General features: G+C 42.1%; 1 protein-coding gene across 1 annotated transcript in view; it reads left to right on the top strand.

The window, feature by feature from the left end:
* Nucleotides 1-25,639, top strand: part of csmd2 (CUB and Sushi multiple domains 2) — a 778,395-nt gene that overhangs the window by 534,448 nt on the left and 218,308 nt on the right. Inside the window, exons 35-37 of the mRNA XM_070898713.1 lie at nucleotides 3,995-4,111; nucleotides 13,574-13,783; nucleotides 21,775-21,963. Coding sequence (XP_070754814.1) covers nucleotides 3,995-4,111; nucleotides 13,574-13,783; nucleotides 21,775-21,963 — 516 coding nt within the window. The remainder of the gene's footprint in view (nucleotides 1-3,994; nucleotides 4,112-13,573; nucleotides 13,784-21,774; nucleotides 21,964-25,639) is intronic.

The following is a 25,639-nucleotide window of genomic DNA, read 5'->3' as shown; positions in this document are numbered from 1 at the left end:
AACTCTACATTTGCAGTACACAATACGTCCACATCCACAGTGTGGAGCTACAAGCATTACAAGCTTACAGACATTACAGGCTTGTGTCTCCATAAATTTGTTAATTTAAAATCATAAGACAATCGAAAACACTTTTTTTCCAAATTCATTCAATTTGTTTTCTTTCAAGGTTGCATCTTTATTTCCTTTGCCAGTTCCAGGTAGCAGGTGAGGATAATTACCTGGCCGTTTCAACCTTGTGCTTGGTCTGACTATCCCACCATTTTTTCTGCCTGTCAGGGGTATCCGTATGTTGCCACACTTTCTGTCTCATTCCCTCCATTAGTGTTGCGTATTTGTTACCCAGAAGGTTTAGTAGAGACCCCTCGGCTCCCCAGTTACATTCTTCCTTCCCTTTCTTGATTATCTGGCCCCCTGTTTCCTCACCAGTTCTACTTGCTTTTTTACTTGCCAATTTACCCATCTTACTTCGGAGAGGCATAAGGGTTTTGAGCACTCCCTTCAATTCGTGTTAGGTATACAGGACGTTGTTTATATGTCTTCTCTTGGCGCTGTACACTCGTACTGCCACGCTACCACGTCAATATCTTTCATCTCTGCAGGGGCGTCGTCTATATGTCTTCCCTTTGCGCCGTACACTAGTACAGCCACACTTCCAGGTCAATATGTTTCATCCCTGCGCCGTCCGCTCGTATTGCTTTGGGTCAATAGGCCTCGCCCTTATTTCTTCCCTTGCGTCGTACCCTCGCACTGCTGCACTACCTACACGCGCGCGTCTCAGAGTATGCCTTTTAACCCCCTCCCACCCCTCGATCATCCTTGTCCTCTGTCTCCATCCCTCTGGGACCCGCTACAAATGGTTCCTGTACAGACGTTCTTCCCTCCCGGTTTACAATGCCACAGCTCTAACTTGAAGGTGGTAAATTAAACATACTCACCCCAACAGTTGGATCATTGTTCCATTCGGGAAGTTCTTGCACACCCTGCTCGTAGCGCCAAATCTAGGGGGAAAATGGGAAGGCTTCTCCTCCCACGAGCAGGCCCCCCCAACCCGTGTAGCAAGTCTCGAAGTTAGCAGACAGAGACGGATGGCAAGGTATAACGATCTTTAATTATTAACGTCCGGGAACACCTCTCATCACAGCCGCCTGTGAGTGGAGATGCTCCTCGTGTAGCAAAATAACACATCATTTATACATTTCATCGACCCCTTCACCCCCCGGTACGACCCTCTCCGATCTCCAATTGGGTTACCTTATCAGTAGTACTTTGGATTGACAGACCCCAAGGCAGCCTTAGACCCTACTAAGATGACTTCATCAGGTTAGAATTTTCTGATTCTCCTTGGTGCCCGTGAGTCTGCCTCGAGCCTCTTCGCAAGGTCTTATCAATGTCTGTTTAGGTTCTCACATCGTATCCTATCGGAATATTTTCTAATGCCCTGGTACATATTGAATTAATAACTTCTGGAGCCTTGGTACTGGAAAGTGCAAGGCCGAAGAGAGGTATTTTCCCTCCTTATGGGTCTGTGCAGGAACCAGCACTTTAACCCTTGTCCCGCTGGTACCCCTAATGCCAAATTTATCTTCGAATTAATTCTATTACTAAATTTTCTAATGCGTGTAACACACAGCAGTACTAAAACACGATTGCCAGCAAGATGTCAAGTAACTTGAGCAATATGTGGATTCACATTAAAACATTTTTAAATTAACCCATCTACCCAAATCCTGTTTTGTGCCGATTGACTTGTTTTATGTGGATTGAAGGACAAACTCATGGAGTTCAGTTCATATTTGGGTTAATCAGCTACCCAGGCTGTGTCCCCACTAGGTTGAGTGTCAGTTGTCAGTTGAACTGCTCAGTGAAGAAGCACTCAGTAATAAAGCATTAATATATGGGAGGACAGAGGGGAAACCAAAATTGTCTACGTTGGCTTATGAACTTTGTGGCTCCTGTTCATTGATCACAAATGGGCAATGGGGAGAATTCTACTGCTTGGTCTCTTCTTCCTCCTGCCCCCCCCCCCACCCCAAACTCTTCAACCAGTCCTTCCTAGAAGCTCTGATGCCCATAATGGATTTCATATATTGTAATATGTACGAACACAGAGATTTATTTTTGTATTTCTTTTGATGATGGTAAGAACGTTATATTGGACAGTGATGGATTGCCAAGTCTTGTGATTGAATCACATAATTTACCAATAGTGATACTAGATTTATATAAAAAAAACAAAATTGAAAACATTTTGCTCAAGGATAAATGTGTAGCCGAGTACCAAAACAGAGACAAGAAGAATGTTTTCTGAAGAAAAATGCTGGAAACGTGCTCACTAATCCAGGCATTTGTGGCAGAGGGAGAAGGAGATATACTTGTCTTAAAAAAAAATTGACAGATTGTGGCTAAGGGTAGCTTTGAGTTATTCTGAACAGTGCTTCTCAATCCAAAGACACATTACCACTGACATGCCTCAGAATTGGATTAAATGCGCATAGAATTGGAAAGCCATTACATGCCCAGTGGGCACCGAACAGATAATTGTGTATCAGCCTCTGACCCAGCAAAACCACCTGAAAATGGAACGATAATCCTGCATGCTGAAGGCCTTAAGGATTTTTGTAAAATGAAGAGTGAATTAATTACTTTTTAAAATGTGCAGAGATCTGCTCTGGATAACAGGCTTTAAACCCTGCTTAGACCCTGGACTAAGGTTACTTGAATAAATTCACAATGAGCAATGACTGTGCAATAAGACTTTTTGGTAAATTAATTAAAATTATCCCTCTTAAGTACTAATGAGATAGATGTAGGAAAAGGTTATTTAATAGCATCTAACAACTCTCTACAGGGAAATATATGATAATGGGGGATGGGGAAGAAGCCAGCTCAAACTCTGTGCACCAGTTTTGAGCATTCGGTGTGGATCAGTGCCCAGGTCAGTGTTACAATTATTAGGGCTTCATCCAAGGAAGCAGTTGCCTGTTCTTGCCTCATGTGTTTTGTACCTGTCATTGAATTTTTGCAGCTTTTTGTTAAACTGTTTAAAATTTGTAGGGCACCTGTCAGATTCTGCGGCTTGTATTTTGTCATTGAAGCATCTTTCTGTTCAATTTTGATAAGCAGTGAGTTTTGTTTTTATAATCCAAGGGCTTTTGGGCCTTTCAAAAACCATGTATGGGTACAGTCTGTCAATCAAGCGATCTCAGGAAAGATGTTGTTTATGAAAGTCCTGTAATTGCTAATTTCAATAGAAAAGCCAGTGTGATTATGAAGCTTGTTTAACACTTAAACTCGCAGTAGCTTTTTTCACTAAGATTGGCAAAGATGAAATTTCTTCCTCCCTTTCAGTCTACTTCTAATTGAGACCCTAAATGAACATAATTGAACATCTGGTTATAAATTCATCAGCACTCGGCTTCTAGTGTGAAGGTGGTAATGTAGCTACAAAAGGCGCCTGAACTGAGAGGCCCGAGGCTGCCCTGGAATTGGGCCTCAGGCCTCAATAATATTAATTGGGTGATTTTCCTGTTCCTTCGGCCTGTAGGTAAGGCCTGGGAAGGGTGTGGTGCAACAATACGGTGGGCGATCCGTATACTGTGAAGTCGGGAAAGCACTCGCACTCCTCTTGGTGCCACAGTTGTGATTTTGTTTTATTTGTTTTTTAAAAAATGTACCTAAGAATTCCACACAGAGCGATATCGAATTTAGCAGATGGGACCTAAAACAGGTGTCAGGCCCCTCATTAACATATGCAAGGGGCAGCATCCAGGGATACTTGAAACATTGCCCAATCCAAATTCAGCCATTTTTTTGGCTTGGACGTTGGTCCCCGAAATTGGCCCTTGTTGTGCCCATTTAAGTGGGTAAAATGGGTGCCATGACATCCAATTTCTGCCCCTTCCTTTCCTGATTCTATACATTAAGCAAGTATTTCTGGTTTTTAATTCTTGATTTTTATAATTATATATATTTGTTGATTTTTTTATTCAAGCACAATGTGGAGGGACTTCCATGGACGACAATGATGTAATCTTAAGCCCAGGTTTCCCAGGAAATTATCCCAGTAACATGGATTGCATTTGGAGGATTTCACTCGAGGTTGGATATGGTAAGTTTTATGGTGAGAGAGAAAGGTAAATGCTTCTAATCTGGGGTTAGGTCCTTCTTTCAATGATAAGGGCTGCTTTGGACAAAATAATATGTCGCATGAATTTCAACAAACTTGAGGTTATGTAGTCAACGTGCCTTGTAGCTTTTCAAGCTTCAGTCTAGAATGGGAGGCAAAGCTGGAAACAAAACATTCTGCTTCTATATATTGAAACATTTAGGACAACAGATGACTGAAACAGATCTCTTTCTCCTCAAGTGATGGGTTCAAAGCCAACAAAATAAACACATGATGCTTTTAGATGCAAGAGTTCTGCCGATCAGATAAAGAATTCATAAAATTGTCAACAAACAAGATCGCTCAATAATTCCCACAACAACACAGACGTAAAAGTGACGCACTCTTTATTGTGGCAGGAATATATTTATAGAGTAATACCTTTGTGTTGCATACGAGTTAGACAAATCATTGACTATTCATTGATGAAAATATAAAGGTTTGGACAGTAGAAATGTCAAAAACATTCAATGTTAGAATTGTTTATCCTCACAAAGAATCAGTACATGGAAATAGACGTCTGCATTATTGATGGAGTTGGATGGATAACTGGACATAAATGAAATAAAGGCTCCATAGATAAGGATACACATTGGTGATCAAATGCTTTACAAGAGTACAGGATTGCTCCAATCCTTTTGGGACTATGAGATTGTTGTGGAATACAATCTGTTAGATTTATATCTTGGAGTCTACACTTCATTCCCTCTAAGGGTTCAGAGAAGAAGTTTTTTCTTTACTCGAAGATTTTTTCGCCAGTTGTTTACCACTGTCGGAAGGTTAAATAAGTTATGCCTTTTTTATTCTGGTAGCTGTGTACATATGGGACAAACATTCCAGACTGAGTCAATGAATTAAAATGGTTGAGATTGTGGAATCACTCACCTGACAGTGATGCAAAATCCAATGCATGCTTTAATATTTTATGGAGCTGACATTTATACCTGCCTCCCAGGGTTAATTGGTGATGCACAGGTCGATAGGTATCGATGATGTGCATATTGTCAGATGAAGCTAATTGTGAACATTAGTTACTCCAGCTTCATCTGAAGCTCAACGTACAACTGTCTATATGCAGGCACATTTGTGACAGATTACACAGTGCGTACATGACGGCATGTCCAGTGACACTCTGAATTTCAGATGAAGATAGAGTGCCACTTGTGGCTAGTATATTCTAATTGGTGTATCTTACTCACATCAGCAGGTTCGTACAACAGCAGTAGAATAAGTACAAAGTCTGGCCATCGAAAAGAGTCAGGCTCAAAGTGTCAATTCAATTTTTAATATCCTTTTTACTTTCTACTGGAGATTATGGGACCTTATACCAAGGCACAATAACAGTGCATTTTCCAATAAATACAGGCCATTCTTTTTATAGTATTCCGAATTTGAAGGTCATTTGTACACAATGGATGCTGTTCCCATTATTTGTAGTTCTATTACTATAATACAGTATCGCGAGACACAACATCGGATGGATCCATACTCTAAGAGCGGTAGTAACAAAGCCTTGTATAGCTTTTTGTTTTGTCCTCAGTGGTCCTAACAATACAAGTTGAACTCGTAATTTGCTTTCTCTACAGCCACCTTCTACCAAGTAATCAGTGATTGCCTTTGTATCTCTTTTTTGATCTGTCACCTTTAATGTACACTTGCATGATACAAACGTGCTCTGAATTTCCTAACCCTAAGTGTATGGTATAACACTTGTCCACAATAATGACATCTGCCACTCGTATGGGCTCATTTATCTAACCTATCTAACTTGGTTTGAAACCTATTGATTTGGTCTGAATTGCTCACCCCAAACACATTTATGTATCATCCACAAATGATTGTATCCCGAGCTACTGAAAATTAATTCAACTAGATCTGTCTAGCTGCATTCTCTCCCTTTCCTGTTTAGAATCGAGTGGACATTTTAAATGTGCCTTGCATTAATTTGGATACAGTTAATGCCACCTCTTTGAGTGTTGCCTGCTGCATTCTGTATTAAGTTCTGCTATACAGAAATTTCTATCAAGGAGAAAACCCAAATTAGAACTGCTAGCGGATAAGATATTCCTGATTCAGGATAGAAATAGCCACATCCTGACTGGTTGGGAATTACATTCCCGTATTGATGGTTAGTGCCTCAGTGAACTGGCCTCAACGGAAGAAGGTAGGCTTCAGATCTTCATATATGTTTTAAAGGTAAATTTCTGTTGTAGTAAGAAATGAATTTTCAATGGGCATGATTTGAGATGACAGATGCGTAACGTGTTAATAGTGTCTGTAAAACTACTCCTTCATGTTAACCCCATCTTCTCCAAATGGATTCCCTCTTTGTCCGGTTGGCTCAGTGGTAGCATTCTTCTTTCTAGGGTTGTATAGTCAAGTCCCACTCTGTTATTGGAGCACATTGCTCAGGCTGAAACATCAGTGCAATATGGAGGAAGTGTTGCACTATCAGAGGTCTCATTAAATCATCCTCAGGTGGAAGTAAAAGGCCTGATGGCTCCATTCAAAGTAAAGCCGAGATTTTTCCTGGTCTGCTGGTCAACATTCATCCCTCAACCAACATCATCAAAAACAAATTAACTGGTTGTTTATCTGATTTGTTATTTGAGGAATGTTGCTGTGCACAAATTGGCTCCTGCGTTTGCCTACAAAACAGCAGTGGCTACATTTCATACGTAATTTATATAGAATTACATAGACTTTACTGCACAGTAACAGGGCATTAGGCCCAACTAGTCTGTGCTGGTTTTTATGCTCCAAATGAGCTCCCTCCTGTTATGTATTGAATAAAGAGTCTGTGAGCTTAAAGTAAGGTGTGACCGTAGTCCTTTATTACAGGGTCTCTAGAGGACCTCTCCAGCTGTGAGGCCTCCTTAAGTACAGGTGCTCCCAAGGGATTGTGGGACCCCTTGGGACTCCAGGGGATGAGCCCTCTGGTGGTTAAATAAGGTATGTGCAGGTTTACATAGATAACACCTCCCACCCTTCTTCATCAAATCCTGTCATCATATCCTTCTATTCCTTCCTCCCTCATATGCTTATCTAGGGCAGGGAAGTGAGCTGAGTCCATAATAGATTAGCCATGATCTTATTGAATGGCGGAGTAGGCTCGAGGGGCCAAATGGCCTATCCCTGCTCCTATTTCTTATGTTCTTATGTTCTTCGGAAGAGAGGGGAGTGGATATTCAGTCGTGCCTCTGTTGCGGTGTTAATCCAGCTGCAAAATTCACCAGCTAAGCCGTGAGTGTGGAGCGGAGCGCTAACAGAGGTATTCCACACCTCATTTAGGGCGCTAGGCCGGCTGAGCAACTGAAAATCCCGAGCTAAACAGCTGGCCTCGGAGCGCCCCAAGAATAGCTTCCATGGAAAACAAAAAATCTGGAAAAAAAACAAAAACATTCCCAATATCGAGTTGGTGTCGCAACCAGGGACATTGCACAACGGCTCGCCTCTCCCGGGCAGTACTGCTCCGCGCCCCCTCAAAACTGAGGTGAATATCCCAGCGGGGTACTGGAAGCTTGCCGGCCACCTGGAAATACATTCTGCCACCATTACCGCCCCTCTGGGACGAAGACAGAGGCAGTAACGAGCTGAAAATACAGCCCAGGATGCCCTGTGCTATATAAATGCAAGTTTATTCATCATCTCAGATTAGTGGAGCATGCATTAACAGAAGGATTTCGATCAAAAATGTATATATTTCTGCAGGTAACAGGCTGCAGATCTCTGAGTCTCAAAGCCAATTTAGGTATAAGATTTTAGAGGGATTGTTTCATGTCGATGGTTGGACAGTTATATTTGCTACACAAATATACGAAAATCTCCATCCAAGCTATTTTCCAGTCAGGTGGTAAGCTATTGTCTGTCCCGACTGACTTGTCAACACAACCAACTGGATCTCCTTGCATGTCCTGTGCATGGATTATTTCATCATGATGATTAATGTATAATATAGTGGTGGTACATCAGAATTAATACCTGATCAGTAATCCAAAGTGCTCACTTATCCAAGTATGGCGTTTCCTGATCTGATAAGATAAATAGCATCCCATTGTGGTATGCTTATTAATTTACTGCTGGTCATACTCAAGCTGTTTAATGCTTGACAAAAAAATTCACTGACAGATGAATAGAGAAACACCTGGCCAGGGGAAAATTATGGGTTGAAAATGTTTTATTTAATAAGATAATGTAAAAATTGGCCTCCTGGTTGATGTGATTGCTTTGGCTGCAGAATTCTCTGCCCTGATTGCAACTGGCTGTGAGAATAGGTTTTCTTTTTAATTAAAATTCATATACTGGGGCAACGCTAAGGTTGCTATTTTTCCGTGAGGAAGGACTGATTGTTGCAGCTATTTCGCACTTTATATGAAATCAAAATAAGAGCACTAAGCCATTAACAGTCCTGAGTAAAGTGAATTGCAAGGCTGAAGCAGTTTAAGAGCTAGTTTGGATACAGATTTCTAGAACATTGTAGTGTATTTGCTTCATGGGTTCTTTGCTTAAGAATTCTCAGCTACACATTTGCTGTAAAGAACTAGCGGGTTTATTAGCAAAGGCTTAACAATCAAACTGAGCAGTACCAGTTCATCCACCAGGCTCACAACTGCACACCTCATCGTGGAGAGCCTGAACTCAATTAACTGGGGTTTTATTGAATCTTGTGATCATCACATGACTGGCTAAACCATTCACAGTGCAACAGCTCCACCAGCCTGTGAGCAGGCGCACAGGTGCATACATTACAGCTATCTGGTGTATAGGCTGCAGTATATGTGTGCGGAGATGTGCAGGAGGAGTGGAAGGCAAGCAATGATGTAAATTAAATCTGTTCATGTTTGAAATACTGCCTGACTTCTCTTCAGTAATTTTAATGAGCCAAGTGTGGTAAAATGTTGTATGTGTCAGGGTAGTCCAATTTGAAAAGAATAAAATCTGATTTTCTTATTAAAGATTTAAAAAATCAAGTTCCTTTAATGACTTCATTTGATGAGGGGAAAGTGGAGATGCTCAGGATTTGAGAAAGGGACAGACTAAGGCAAACAAAAGGTCCATCCTTGAGAGGATTACCGCATTGTGAGGTCATCCACCTTGGGAAAAAAAAACAGCAAAAGGGAATATTATTTGAATGGGGAGAAATTACAACATGCTGCGGTGCAGAGGAACCTGGGGGTCCTTGTGCATGAATCCCAAAAAGTTAGTTTGAGGTGCAGCAGGTAATCAGGAAGGCAAATGGAATGTTGGCCTTCATTGCGAGAGGGATGGAGTACAAAAGCAGGGAGGTCCTGCTGCAACAGTACAGGGTATTGGTGAGGCCGCACCTGGAATACTGCGTGCAGTTTTGGTCACCTTACTTAAGGAAGGATATACTAGCTTTGGAGGGGGTACAGAGATGATTCACTAGGCTGATTCCGGAGATGAGGGGGTTACCTTATGATGATAGATTGAGTAGACTGGGTCTTTACTCGTTGGAGTTCAGAAGGATGAGGGGTGATCTTATAGAAACATTTAAAATCATGAAAGGGATAGACAAGATAGAGGCAGAGAGATTGTTTCACTGGTCGGGGAGACAAGAACTAGGGGGCACAGCCTCAAAATAAGGGGGAGCCAATTTAAAACCGAGTTGAGAAGGAATTTCTTCTCCCAGAGGGTTGTGAATCTGTGAATTCTCTGCCCAAGGAAGCAGTTGAGGCTAGCTCATTGAATGTATTCAAATCACAGATAGATTTTTAACCAATAAGGGAATTAAGGGTTATGGGGAGCGGGCGGGTAAGTGGAGCTGAGTCCACGGCCAGATCAGCCATGATCTTTTTGAATGGCGGAGCAGCCTCGAGGGGCTAGATGGCCTACTCCTGTTCCTAGTTCTTATGTTCTTATTTGTTCAAGGGATGGAGAATCTACAGATACAAGTAAGGGGCGCCTCTCCACCAAAGTTTAATTTACAAAGTTTTTCCGCACAAAATGTAGTACAAATGTGGAACACCTTGCCCCCCCCTCCTCAAAATACTTGGACATTAGGACAATTAAAGCATTCAAGACGGAGATAGATAGATTTTTGTTTGGTAACAGTATCAAGGAATAAGGAGCATAGGCACGAGGATGAAGTTGAGGTGCAGATCAGCCATGATCTAATTGAATGGCGCGTTACTACTGTCTGGAACACTGTGCCAATCCTCACCCTCTCTCTATTTAAATGATATCCAAAAGCTTGGACCTGCTCTCAGGTTGAATTGTATCTAGCTTCTCTCTCTCTCACACTGCAATTTGAAACATGTTTATTTCTCTTATCTGCAAACTGTCTTAGCAAAGTATCATTTGATATTGTACAGGGAAAAAAAATCCATATATTCAAAACCAAAAATTCAACTGTCACAGTGACTTACTAATGACAATTGCTGGAGATAGTGAAGGAGCATCCAGTGAAGAGAACAAGAAAGGTTTCAGCAGCAACAATAAAACGTAAAGGACCTTTTAGGAAAGTATAGTTGACAAACCTTTATTGTTGGGAAAAAGTGCCATGTATCGTGTTCATTGCAACATCATAGATAGGCAATGCGGGGATGTGTTTTGATATAATTTATGGCATTTAGTTCTGTGTTTGTGAACAATGAAGGAAGGTTTAGCAGACAGTTTTTCACAGAGATGGTGCCTCTTCAGCTTCCAGTATGATGGCTCATTTTCATCAAAGGGAGGTACTTGGCAGCGAATCTTTTATTGAATTCTCACTGATTCTCAAAGGCGCGCAGAGTGTTGTCGAGAGCTAGCATTCTACAAAACCACGTTTAAAATGCTCCATTTGTTCAAATGTACCTCATGCTGTGATCTAGTTATTGATTTGTTTCAACAGATGAAAAATAATTAGTGCTGCTAGATAAATGTTGCAATAAAGAAATCTGATTTAAAACATAATCGTGCCGATTTTGCTCCCTTGCGCTCTCTTGAAAGCTTGACTCCTTGTTGGTTATGTTTCCCCTAGGCACCAACGTCCCAGTGGTTATTATTTGTACGTGAGCTTTGACAGTGTCATCAGGTTATCCTAGCCTCGAGAGTATTGCAGCTCAGCCCAATCCTGTTCTTAACCAATATCCAGGCAAATGCAATCCAGCAGGCTACTGAGGTGCATATTTTACTCAGAGGAGACATTTTTAATTGCAATTTTCATTTTTATTTGCTCTATTTAGAAAATCATGGCTAAGAGAATGTCATTAGACTAGGCAATATAGAAAATTATGTGAATGATAAGAGAGGATATAAGGAGAGGTAAGCAGGCAGTGGAGACTTTATGGGTAGAATTGAGAAATAAGAAAGGATTTAAGACTGTCGTGGCAGTTGTGCCTAGGCACCCTGGTAGCACCTGTGAAGTGCTACATTATATCAATGCAGAGATTAGATAAGCATATCGTAAAGGCAGCGTGGTTTTAATGTGGGATTTTAACTATCATATAGATTGAGATAAGCAGACTAGCACCAGTCAGAAAGGTAATGAATTTCTTGAGTGTGTCTGGGATAGTTTTCTACAATAGTATGTCTTAGAGGCAACAAGGGGGTATCCCATATTAAATTTAGCAATAAATAATGAGCCAGATTTAGTTAACAGCCAAACTGCACGTAACATTTATCCAATAGCGATCAAAACATGATTGAGTTCAACATAGCATTTGAAAGGGAGAAATACGAAACAGCTACAAAGATTCTAAATTTGTATAAGGCTGACTTCAATGGGATGAGACACAGTGAACTGGGCAAATCTGTTAATGTGTAAAATGACAGAAGATCAATGGGAGATGTTCAAAAAATAACTTTAGGTGATGCAGAACCAATTATGCCCCTGAGGGCAAGAGCTCGACTTGCCTAAACTCTGCCATGGATGAGTAAAAAGCATAAAACTAAAAGAAAAAGCAGATAAAAATGCAAAAAAAGCACAGATCCTGGCAAATGGGAAAATTGCAAAGAACAGCAAAGGGTTACAAAACAGATAGTAAGAGATACAAAATGGGAGTATGAAAAGAAAGGGATAGCAAAATCAACACACAGAATTTTTACAATTATATTACGAAAAAGAAGATAACCAGGAGCAATGTTGGTCCCTTAAAAACTGAAAGTGGTGATATTGTCAATCATAAGGCAATGGCAGACATGTTGAATAATTACTTTCTGTCAGTATTTACAGTAGAAGCAGATAACATGCCAGAAATCCCAAGGAAACTAATATAGAATCGGGGACAGGGACTCAATAAAATTAATGTAAGTAACGTAAGTAAAATAACAGTACTGAAGAAAATAATGGGACTAAAGAGTGACAAATCTCCAGGGCCAGATGGTTTCCATCCCAGCATTTTAAAGGAAGTAGGTGAGTACATTGCAGATGCCCTAACTATAAACTTCCAAAGTTCTCTCAATTCAGGACTATTCCTTCAGATTGAAAGATTGTGCACGTCACTCTGTTACTTAGAAATGCCGAGAGAGGGAAACTAAGGAATTATAGACCAGCTAGCCTAACATCTGTCATCGGGAAATTGCTATAGTCTATAATGAAGGGTAGGGTGACTGAACATTTTCAATTGATCAGAGAGGGCCAGCATGGAATTGTAAAAGGTAGGTCATGTCTGACAAACCTGAATTAATTTTTTGAGGTGGTGACTAAACTAGTGGACAGGGGAATGTCGATGGATGTTATTTATTATGGCCTTCCAGAAGACATTTGATAAAGTCCCACATAAGAGACTGTTAACAAAGGTGGAAGCTCATGGAATTGAGGGCAAATTATTGGCCTGGTTAGGAAATTGGCTGAGCGGCAGGAGACAGAGAGTAGGGATAATGGATAGGTAATCAAATTGGCAGGATTCCTAGTGGCACAAGCTCACAGACTTTAAAACAAAGTCATTTTCTAATCTTGCACCATAAGCAGAGAGCCTGGTCTGCCAACCTTGTATATTGGTAAAACATGGCATGCTACCCATGATGTTTGATTCGTTAAAATTAACAAATGCCTGCAACTTGCTGATTTGCAAGCCAGTCGGCAAGGCTCCTAGGAATGTGAACTGGGAGAATTAGCCCTTTTGGTAGTGGAAGGATCTCCCCCCGAGATACTCTATGGATAGCTGTTGTGCGAAATCAAAGTATTTTTCTTCTAAGGATGAGGTTAAAGCACATTATTGGAGAATTACTCCGTGTTGTACTTGATCTTGGAATCGTTGATGCTGATACTGGGTGCAGAAAAGTAGAAAATATTCCATTCTCCAGCCTTCGCATTCCTCACTTTGATGAACGCAATCTTCATCAAAAATAAATCAATACACAATGCTTGTTTGTTCAGCAGGACAGCATTTAAATAGTTATAATAGAATTCTACTTAGCTCTGCAAGAAATACTAATGATTTTCATTGCATGTGTTGTTTTCAGGGGCTTATATTGAATTTCTGAACTTTTCCACTGAACCTAACCACGATTTCATTGAAGTTCGGAATGGGCCACATGACACAAGTTCTGTGATTGGCAGGTTCAGTGGAGCTGAACTTCCACCTTCCCTGATGTCTACCTCTCATGAGACAACCATATACTTTCACAGTGACCACTCAGAAAATAAACCAGGTTTCAAACTTATGTACCAAGGTAAGGAGTCTGAAGATGACAGTAAGTGAGTGCATTATTGAAATATTGGAGTTTCTGAGATTGTAAGACCCTGGACCCTAAGAATGTAATCAACTGTACTTGTTAATTCATAACCCAAGTTTCTACCAGAGAGTGAGTTTGAATGGGTTGTCTCAGGAAGGAATTCATGTCTACTTCAAGTGAGTTGATCAAAGAGCCTCATTGATGACAAAATCGAGATGGTGATAGCTGAATCATGTAGCACTCCTGACAAAGCTGGAGAAAGGAAGAATATAGAGAAAAATAATATTATCACAAGTTGAGGGAACACACAATTTTATTTTTGTTTCTTTAACAATGATAAAAATGAAATGCTGCATTCATTGTAGATTTGATTAACATTACCTGTATATTCCTTCGAGAGGTACATAGAGAACAGCAGTTGGTAAGAAGAGTGCTCCGAGGACATAATTGAGTGGCTGCAATGACCTGAAAAACCCAGAGAACAAAAATTTCTTGGTTTTGGAAAGGCATCAAATCCTAACATCTTAGTTAAAAAAACATTCCTACTCATCTGCTGTTCCAGCTTTATCATGACATCATTTGAGTGACAGTATGTTTTCTCTGGGACCAAATGAGCTCATTAATAATGAATTTTATTTCTGTACCTATCTCCCTACGCCCACAAGCCCTTCAATGGGTCTCTGTCAACGGCTGTTTGTAATTGGCTGTTCGGAAATGCATAAGGAGGATGCGTGCGGAGATCAGGAAATTGCTTTAATGGGGATTTACAAATCCATCCTGTGTTGTATGTTGATACACTAATTTGCTGGCCTGCTGCTGTGCCCCAATTATTTTATTGTTAAACTTTTCTATACTTTAGACACATATTGGATAAATACGAAATAATAGTTTGCTAATGAGCAAATGCAAAGCAGTGATCCAATCAAAGGGTTCATCCGCCATAAAATACGGGAGCAGTTCATGTTTGTTATTTGAATTTGATTATACGAGTATATGATTTAATACATATGTTATTTTATTGGGTACTTTTTTTTAAATTCCAATAGTTGCTGGTACACTCTGTGTCTGACACTTAATGACATTCACACTGGGGGCAGTAATGATTGTGGTATGATCACAGCAAGTTTATTGAGAGATAATTTGCAGTTTGTTACTGGGTAATCCTTCGTCCAGTATGTATTCTGTATCATTAACCATGGAACATTTCCCAAGCTGCAGGCCTATTGCAAGTGAGAGCTGCATTAATTTTTAAAAAGAAAAGCACACAGGATATCCACTGCAATGGGGAGGAAGGTTGATAACATATCGAGGTGATAGGAAGCAAAATATCTCGTTAGCGTTAGTTAGTTCAACTGACCCCCTGAGACTCCATCAAGTAGCCTTCATTGTAAGTCCGTGTGCACGAATGGGATATCTAATACGCAGTCTGAATGGGGAATACATGTCACAGTAGCTGACACATCGAAGTTTTCCAACACAATTTTGTTCTGCTTGTGAACTGAATTCTAATGTACCAGAGGCACTGTTGACTGATTTATGAACTTCACTGGAAGGGGAGTCTTGGGGAAAGTATATGTATGTGTGTTTCCATTGTTTATATTGTTATATAATAAACTGCAGTACAAGCTTAAACCTCACAGGAACTGCTTTTATATCTGTTAAAATATTTGAGGATTGACCTTCAGTAGAATGCACTTTAACCCTTTTAGTGCTGTCCTCTTGCCCAGATTCAACATCCATTACCTGACATAGGCCTTTTCTAAGAGGGAGAAAAGTTTAGCTGGTAATCATATGATATTGCTAATATATTTTATCGAGTTTAGAAGAAAACATTTTTTGAACCAGAAAGTCTTCTGACCATCATCAGATTCCTTTTTTTCCCCCTGAAAAAATATACAAAGAGCTGGATTTTCCTTGAGAAAAGCTTAAGGAGCTTGTCACAGTAACTACATTTTTAATGGAATGGGCATTTCACTGTTGAAGGCGAGTTTCATATGCCATATTTGTTCCTGAGAAGTGGGTGTCGCTGACCAGGCCACCATTTATTGCGCATCCTTAACTGCCCTTGGGAAGGTGGTAGTGAGCCGCTGCCTTGAACCGCTGCAGTCCGTGTGGTGAAAGTACACCCATAGAACTGTTAGGGAGAGAGTTCCAGGATTTTGACCCAGCAACGATGAAGGAACGGAGATATGTTTTCAAGTCAGGGTGGTGTGACTTGGAGGGGAACTTGGAGCTGATGGTGTTCCTATGTGCCTGCTGCCCTTGTCCTTCTAGGGTTTGGGAGGTGCTGTCGAAGAAGCCTTGGCGAGTTGCTGCAGTGTATCTTGTAGATGGTACACACTGCAGCCTATGTGTGCCAGTAGTGGAGGGAATTAATGTTTAAGATGGCGGATGGGGTGCCAATCAAGCAGGCTGCTTTGTCCTGGGTGGAGTCCTAAGTGTTGTTGGAGCTGCACTCATCCAGGCAAGTGGAGAGTAATCCATCACACTCATGACTTGTACCTTGTAAATGGTGGAAAGGCTTTGGGAAGTCAGGCGGTGAGACACTCAGTACAAAATACCCTGCTCTTTCAGCCACAGTATTTATATGGCTGGTCCAGTTAAGTTTCTAGTCAATGGTGGCCCCCAGGATGTTGATGTTGGGGGATTCGGCGATGGTAATGCTATTGAATGTCAGGGGGCAGTGGTTATATGCTCCCGTGTTGGAGATATTCATTGCCTGGCACGTATGTGCCGCAAATGTTACTTTCCACTTATCAGCCCAAGCCTGAATGTCGTCCACTCCTTTCTGCATGTGGGCATGGACCGCTTCATTATCTGAGGAATTGCGAATGGAACTGTACACTCATTAATGAACATCCTCACTTCTGACCTTATGATGGAGGGAAGGTCATTGATGAAGCAGCTGAAGATGGTTGGGCCTAGGACACCGCCCTGGGGACCTCCTGCAGCGATGTTGTGGGGCTGAGATGATTGACCTCCAACAACCACAGCCATCTTCCTTTGTGCTGAGTACATCTCCAGCCAGTGGAGAGTTTTCCCCCTGATTCCCATTGACTTCAGTTTTACTAGGGCTCCTTGATGCCACACTCGTTCAAATGCTGCCTTGATGTCAAGGACAGTCACTCTCACCTCACCTCTGGAATTCAGCTCTTTCGTGCATGTTTGGAACAAGGCTGTAATGAGGTCTGGAGCCGAGTGGTTCTGGCAGAACCCAAACTGACCATTGGTGAGCAAGTTATTGGTGAATAATGCCGCTTGATAGCACTGTTGACAACACCTTCCATCACTTTGATTGAAAGTAGGCTGATGGGGCAGTAATTGGCCTGATTGAATTTGTCCTGCTCTTTTTTGGCCAGGACATATCTGGGCAGTTTTCCACATTATCGGATAGATGCCAGTGTTGTAGTTGTACTGGAATAGCTTGGCTAGAGGTGTGGCTAGTTTTGGAGCATATGTCTTCAGCAATGACAGCCGGGAACTTGTCGGGGCCCATAGCCTTTGCTGTATCCAGTGTGTTCAGCCATTTCTTGATATCACGTGAAGTGAATCGAATTGTCTGAAGAAGGAGGGGACCGAGATGGAGCATCTACTCGGCATTTCTTGTTGAAGATGGTTGCAAAAGTTTCAGCCTTGTCTTTTGCAGTCACATGCTGGGCTCTGCCATCATTGAGGATGAGGATGTTTATGGAGCCTCCTCCTCCTGTCAATTGGTTAATGTTCCACCATCAATCGCGACTGGATGTGGAAAGACTGGAATGCTTTGATCTGATCTATTGATTGTGGGATCGCTTAGCTTTGTCTCTAGCATGTTGCTTCCGTTGTTTAGCATGCATGTGTTGCAGCTTCCCCAGGTTGGCACCTCATTTTTAGGTACTCCTGCTGCTGCTCCTAGCATGCTCTTCTACATTCCTCATTGAACCAGGGTTGGTCGCCTGGCTTCATTTTAATGGTAGAATGAGGGATATGCCAGGCCATGAGATTACAGATTGTGGTGGTATACAATTCTGCTGCTGCTGATGGCCCACAGTGCCTCATGAATGCCCATTTTTGATCAGCTAGATCTGTTCTTAATCTATCCTATTTAGTATGGTGGTAGTGCCACACAACATGATGGAGGGTATCCTCAGTTTGAAGACGAGACTTCGTCTCCACAAGGACTGTGTGGTGGTCACTGCTACTAATACTGTCATGGACAGATGCCTCTGCGATAGGTAGATTGGTGAGGACGAGTTCAAGTTTACCCTTGTGTTGGCTCTCTCGCCACCTGCTTCAGGCCCAGTCTGGCAGCGATTTCCATCAGGACTCGGCCAGCTCAGTCAGTAGTGGTGCTACCGAGCCACTCTTGGTGAGGGACATTGAAGTCCCTCACCCAGAGTACATTCTATGCCCCTGCTATCTCTGTTGAGTCTGTCCTGCCGGTGGGTCCCGATATCCAGGGATGGTGATGGAGGAGTCTGGGACATTGGCTGAAACATATGATTCTGTTAATATGACTACATCAGGCTGTTGCATGACTAGTCTGTGGAAAAGCTCACCCAATTTTGGCACATATCCCCAGATGTTAGTGAGGAGGACTTTGCAGTGTGGACTGGGCTGAGTGCACGTAGTCATGTCCGAAGCCGGTGTCGAGTTTGCTGCTGGGTGGTCTGTCCGATTTTATTTTATTATTGTTTGTTGTAGCAGTTTATTACAACTGAAGAGCTTGTTGGGCCATTTCAGAGGGCAGTTAAGAGTCAACCGCATTGCAGTGGGTCTGGAATCACATATAGGCCAGACCAGGTAAGGACAGCAGATTTCCTTGCCGAAAGGACATTAGTGAAACAGATGGGTTTTTACGACAATCTGGTAGTTTCAGGTTCACCATTACTGATACTAGCTTTTTATTCCAGATTTATTTAATTAATTGAATTTAAATTCCACAGCTGCTGTGGTGGGATTTGAACTCACGTTTCTGGGTTATTAGTCCAGCGGGTAGAAATTCACCTCCGCCCGAAACGGGGCGCACTTTCTGTTTCTTGAAGCTTTTCTCCGCCGTAACCCATGTGGCGGAGTTGCCATCGATATTCGGCACTTGGAAGGTTTTTTTGCTTGGGGCGGATGTAGTTGTGGCTGAGGGACCGAAGTGCCCTTGCAGTGGGTCAGCCGCCCCGATCGCTCATCAGCGCCACGCTAACACGTCGCAACGCCTCTCCCCATCAGTTAAAGGGGAGAGCTGCTGCGAACACTGCATATTTGCCTCCATGGAGGGTTTCGGCCTGGCCAGCGAACTGCCACCCAAGAGGGAGTGCCAGGCTGCTTGTTGGCAGCCTGGCTGAACCCGGCGGCAATAAAAAATAAAATGGTGTCTCTGGCAGCGCCAGCTCCCCTTTAAGGGCGGCTGTGCCTCCGCCAACGAGGAGTGCAGCGACACAAAAAACTGTTGGGGCACAGACTGGCGGCAGCGACACTCACACGGGGCAATTCCACAAAAGGGATAATTCCCGTGGCGCAATTTCAGGAAGGGGTCGCTGCCAGTCGGTAAGGGGTTGCTGCGTGTACGGTGCGGCGGGAAAAAGGGTGGAACAGTCACCTACACCGGCTCCACCCCTGATGAAGGGTAATTTACAAAATGGTAGCCCCTCCACGGCCAAACCACGCTGCCCCATTGCCTCCGCTTTCAGGCTACCAGGGGCCTTATTGGGAGGGGAAATTTCGGCCCCAGGTCTTTGGATTACTAGTTCAGTAACCACATAACCGCTCTGCTACCAACATTCTGGTGATAAGGCAGAAAAGCAAAGGCAGAAATTCCAATACAGTGGCAAATTGTGAGAGAGAAACCATGGCTTTGTACAGTCCTTACACCTCCAAATTGCTCTTTAAGCACATGGCTGGATTTCTGGCCGATTGACAAAGCATCCAGTTGTGTCAAGGTGGGGAGAATTTGTCTTAAAATAAAACTTCTCAACCAGCTCCCTAGTTTTCTGAGTTGTTAAATGCTCAGGGTACAGTACTGTGTTATGCAGACTAGGAAGGTACTAGCAGAGAAATTGTGGTACTACCTGTAAGGCATCAGGGGAGGATGGGATTGGGCTCAGCTCTGGCACAATCCGCAAGCTAATAATCTACTAACCCTCATTGAGTCCGAAACTGATGAACTCACTGCCCACTGCCGTCCACTGCCGCTGACATTCCTCTGGAAGATCCGCCCAGTGCCACTTTCGATGTGGGCTGGAGTTTGCGGGAGGGGAGAACCGCTAGGAACCGCCCGCTGATATCAACGGACGGCCAAATGGCGCACCTGACCTCTCGCCCGCTGAAATGGCAGATTGGTGCGAGCGGGAGTCAGTGCCAGAATGGGGGTGGACCGCTGGCTGGAGGCTGGTCTGTCCCCGGTGGTAAGTATGAAGATTATAAAAAAAGGTTAGTAAACATTTTTTTTTTCCACAGCAACTTACCTCAATGGGGTCCACTGAAGGTATTCCGAAGGTTTTTTTTTCCTGATGATTTGTCTTTGCAGGTCTTCGACCCTCTGTGGGCCCGCCTCCATCCTCGGGGGCACTTGGGCGGCAAGCGCCTTTGCCACCAAGAATGAAAGCTCCTGCTGGCTGCCACCCAGATTGGCGGCGTAAGTCCCTCATTTGCCGCCCTTTGAAGGACCTTCACGAAGAAAATCCCGCGCAAAGTATCGTCAGGTACCTCAGCAACCATCGGCGGTCTTTTGGGCAGCACTAGGGCAGGCGGGGTCCTTCACCAATTTCGGGCCCATTATCTGGTCATGAAGAATAGGCATTTGGCAAAGTACTTAAGAAACACTGGTACCCATGGAACTATATCCAAACTTGAGTCATTGCCTTTAGTGAAGGGATGATATATTCTTGGGTTCAGATGGTCTTTCCTAAATGCCTTGAGCTTTGTTTCTATTACATAGGATTACATTACATAGGATATATGACACAGAAACAGGCCATTCGGCCCAACCAGTCCATGCTGGCATTTATGCTTCGCTCGAGCCTCCTCCCGTCTTTCCTCATCTAATTCTATCACCGTAACCCTCTATTCCCTTCTCCCTCATATGCTTCTCGCCTCCCCTTAAATACATCTATATTATTCGCTTCAAACACCCTTCTGTGTTTGTGCAGTAATGATCCAGAATCAACCAGTTACTCCATGCAAAATTGCAGAAGAGAAAATTAGAAAAAATAATTCTTGGGATGAAAAGATGTGGCAGAATTTTTTTTAGAGCATATACAAAAGTTAACATGGCAGTCCTTCTTGGGAGAAGGGATAGACAATTTCAGTGCCCTTTGATGAGCAAGTCTGTATATGATTTTTTTCTCATTAAGAAATCTTTTCTGTTAGAAGTAGATTCTGATGTATATAAATATGTATGATCCTCCTTAAAAAGCTTCATTAGTGCTTTCTGAGCCAGATGTGATCTTTCCATGTCTTTGTGTATCTTAGTAAATTGGGCTACTACTAGTGGATGAATCGTCGACCTACTTATACCATTTGCCCACAGAGTACTGCACTTTGACCAAGCTAAATTAATCAGTTTACCCATTAACCAGTGTATTGCAATGTGAATTTACCTGCAAGAACAGAAATGCAGCATCTGTTAATTAATATTTTTCAACGCATTTTTTGGAAATTTGCTTGTATGAACAGCATCAATTTTCCTTGGGCATGCTGGGATAAACAGGTGATTGAAAATGTTCAGTGTTGTGCCATGAACTGTGCAGATTACATCATTTGAACATACTCACATATTTCCTGACATCACTTGTAATCTAATGATTGATCTTTAGTCCTTTGTGGTTTGGAGATGGTACGCATGTAATCTGTGTCGTATGTCCTTCTGAAGATTGAATTGAGCCCAATTATTTACTCTTAATTCATTTCAGTAACTTTACCCCATAATGCTCAACTGTTGGTCAATATGAAAAATATCTTTGAATAATGGAGACTTCATAGAAATACAGGGTTAACCTGTAACAACTTCCTTTCAGGTTACGAGTTACACGAATGTCCTGATCCACAACCATTTGTGAATGGCTTTGTCACGGAATCTGGTTTCAATGTTGGACAATCCATTTCATTTGAGTGTTTGCAAGGCTATCAACTTATTGGCCACCCGGTTCTATTCTGTCAGCATGGAGTTGATAGAAACTGGGATTATCCTATACCAAGATGTGAAGGTATGACTCGTCCCTTTCATTGTTATCAGTGATCATTTATAAAATTCTTGTTGTGTCATTAGTTGGCAGTGAGACACACAAGTTGACAGCTTTACGTATTCAACAATAAACATTTGGCACAGTGAATTCTATTTTCAGGTCAATATAAGATGGCTGTCAGTAAGTTGGAGTATTTTACTGACAGATATTTGTTCTTAATATTGCATGATAATGTTTACTTTCAAACTATGCCTTTTTAAACCATAATGTGGTGGGCATGATAGAGGCAGTCTAACATGCAGAGAGGGGATAATAAAGTTGATAGTGAAGGTGTGTGGTATCAAGTGACCATGCACTGTGTAATACCAGGAGGTTTTGGCAAATAATATTTTTACCCTTTTTAGAATAATAAATCAATCAATTAAAAGTTGTACACGATATAATAGTCTATTCAGTATATATTTCAAAGTACTTCATAGAATCGTAGAATAGAATCATAGTGCCTGAAATTGATGACACTACCGTCGGCTGCCACTTCTCCCCGTTTTTTCGGCGTTCTCCTCTCTGTGCGAGATTGGTGAGGCCCTCACGCCGGCGGTTTGAAAGGACCGCTGGGGAGCGTCCGCTGGCATGTGCCAGCGTACAACGCCAAAAAAAGTCCTCCCACCCGAGATTCATCCGAGCAGTCCTCCATTCCTGCAGGAGAACAGACCGCCGTGTGGAAGCAAGTCCTACCTGGACGGTAGTTATGAAGACCGGCAAAAAAAGGTGAGTGAGATTTTTTTTCTTTACTTCTTTTGGAGCGATTTTGTTTGAAAGGGTCCTCTGAAGGTTTTGTGATGTTTTGCTTTTTATTTTTTGAACATTTTTTTTTAATGCATTTCCCCTCCCTGGGCCCGACTCCAGCCTCGGCATAACTTTCTCCAGGATTGAATTTGCCGCCCAGAATCCCACCTACTGCCCTCTACCGCCCAGAATTGCAGTATTTTTTTCCGCCGGGCGTTTTTTCCTTCTTTTTTCACCAAACTTCCGTCCAAAGTACCGTCAGGATCTTAGCGGTCTTTTCAACGGTAAATGGGCGGAACTTGCCTTTGATCAATTTTGGGCCCATAGATTGGTTACAGCACAGAAGGTGGCCATTCAGCCCGTCGAGCCCGTGCCGGCTCTTTGCAAGAGCACCACAGCTAGTCCCACTCCCCCACCCTTTCCCCGTAGCCCTGCAAATTTTTTCTTTCAGGTACTTACCCAAGGTACTTATCCAACTCCCTCTTGAAAGTCGTGATTGGGTCTGCCTCTACCACCTTTTCAGGCAGTGCATTTCAGATTTTAACCACTCACTGCGTAAAAAAGTTTATTCTTCTGTCGCCTTTGATTCTTTTGCCAATCCTCTGGTTCTTGACCCTTCTGCCAATGGGAACAGTTTCTCTCGATCTACTCTGTCCAGACCCCTCATGATTTTGATTGCCTCTATCAAAACTCCTCTCAATCTACTCTGCATTAAGGAACAATAATCAAGGGGCTATAGGGAGGGTGGAACTTAATACAATCACTATCACTAATGAAGTAGTACTTGGTAAAATAATGGGACTCAAGGCGGACATATCCCCTGGACCTGATGGCTTACATCCTAGGGACTTAAAAGAAGTGGCTGCAGAGATTGTGAATGCATTGGTTGTAATCTACCAAAATTGCCTGGATTCTGGGGCGGTCTTAGTGGATTGGAAAACCGCAAATGTAACGCCCCTATTTAAAAAAAGAGGCAGACAAAAAGCAGGAAACTATAGATCAGTTAGTCTAACATCTGTCATTGGAAAAATGCTGGAGTCCATTATTAAGGAAACAGTAGCGGGACATATGGAAAAGCATGATTCAATCAAGCAGAGCAAGCATGGTTTTATGAAAGAGAAATCATGTTTAACATATTTGCTTGAGTTCTTTGAGGATGTACTGAGCAGGATGGATAAGGGGGGAACCAGTGGATGTGGTATATTTGGATTTCCAGAAGGCATTCGATAAGGTGCCACATAAGAGGTTACTGCACAAGATAAAAGCTCACGGGGTTGGGGGTAATATATTAGCATGGATAGAGGATTGGCTAACTAACAGAAAACAGAAAGTCGGGATAAATGGGTCATTTTCTGGTTGGCAAACAGTGACTAGTGGGGTGCCACAGGAATCAGTGCTGCGTCCTCAACTAGTTACAATCTATATTAATGACTTGGATGAAGAGACCGAGTGTAATGTAGCCAAGTTTGCTGATGATACTACAAAAATGGGTGGGAAAGCAAATTGTAAGGAGGACACAAATAATCTGCAAAAGGATATAGACAGGCTAAGTGAGTGGGCAAAAATTTGGCAGATGGGGTATAATGTGGGAAAATGTGAGGTTATCCACTTTGGCAGAAATAATAGAAAAGCAAATTATAATTTAAATGGAGATACATTGCAAAGTGCTGCAGTACAGAGGGACCTGGGGGTCCTTGTGCATGAAGCACAAAAAATTAGTATGCAGGTATAGCAAGTAATCAGGAAGGCAAATGGAATGTTGGCCTTTATTGCAAGGGGGATAGAGTATAAAAGCAGAGATGTCCTGCTACAACTGTACAGGGTATTGATAAGGCTACACCTGGAGTACTGCATATAGTTTTGGTTTCCATATTTAAGGAAGGATATATTTGCATTGGAGACTGTTCAGAGAAGGTTCACTAGGTTGATTCCGGAGATGAGGGGGTTGACTTATGAAGATAGGTTGAGTAGGTTAGGCCTATACACATTGGAGTTCAGAAGAATGAGGGGTGATCTTATTGAAACATATAAGATAATGAGGGGGCTCGACAAGGTGGATGCAGAAAGGATATTTCCACTCATAGGGGAAACTAAAACTCGGGGACATAGTCTCAGAATAAGGGGCCGCCCATTTAAAACTGAGATGAGGAGAAATTTCTTCTCTCCGAGGGTTGTAAATCTATAGAATTCTCTGCCCCAGAAAACTGTGGAGGTTGAATCATTGAATATATTTAAGGCGGAGTTAGACAGATTTTTGAGCGATAAGGGAATTAAGGGTTATGGGGAGCGGGCAGGGTAATGAGTCCAAGATCAGATCAGCCATGATCTTATTGAATGGCAGAGCAGGCTCGAGGGGCCAATGGCCTACTCCTGCTCCTATATCTTATGATCTTATGGGGTAAGGAGAATAAACCCCAGCTTCTCCAATCTATGCATGTAACTGAAGTCCCTCAACCCTGGAACACAACATAATCTACATATAAAATATCATTTAGAAATACAATCAGGTTTAATATCTAAATATATCAGACGAATATACTGATTGATTTATGTATATAATGCATACATGAGATCATTGAGTAAAATGGAAAATGTATAATTCTAGTTATTCTATTAGAAACTCTTTATTGCCATCATGTATTAATACCCTATTACTTTTTACTTTAGAGACCTGAATTATTCTAAAATAATTTTGGCAAATCTGTATTTTCCAATAATGCTAAAACTTAGAAAGATTCCATTTTCATTTGTAATGTCTGAAGATAATTTACATTTTAACAAGTTAATTGGTAATATCGATGTTACATGGTCTGGTCAGGTGGGCAGAACAGTGGCAAATGGAATTTAATTTGGAGAAGTGTGAGGTAATGCATTTGAGGAGGGCTAACAAGGCAAGGGAATACATAATTAG

Source organism: Pristiophorus japonicus, chromosome 14 (assembly GCF_044704955.1).
Source record: "Pristiophorus japonicus isolate sPriJap1 chromosome 14, sPriJap1.hap1, whole genome shotgun sequence".
Classification (NCBI taxonomy): domain Eukaryota; kingdom Metazoa; phylum Chordata; class Chondrichthyes; family Pristiophoridae; genus Pristiophorus; species Pristiophorus japonicus.
This window is presented reverse-complemented; position numbering and strand designations above follow the sequence as displayed.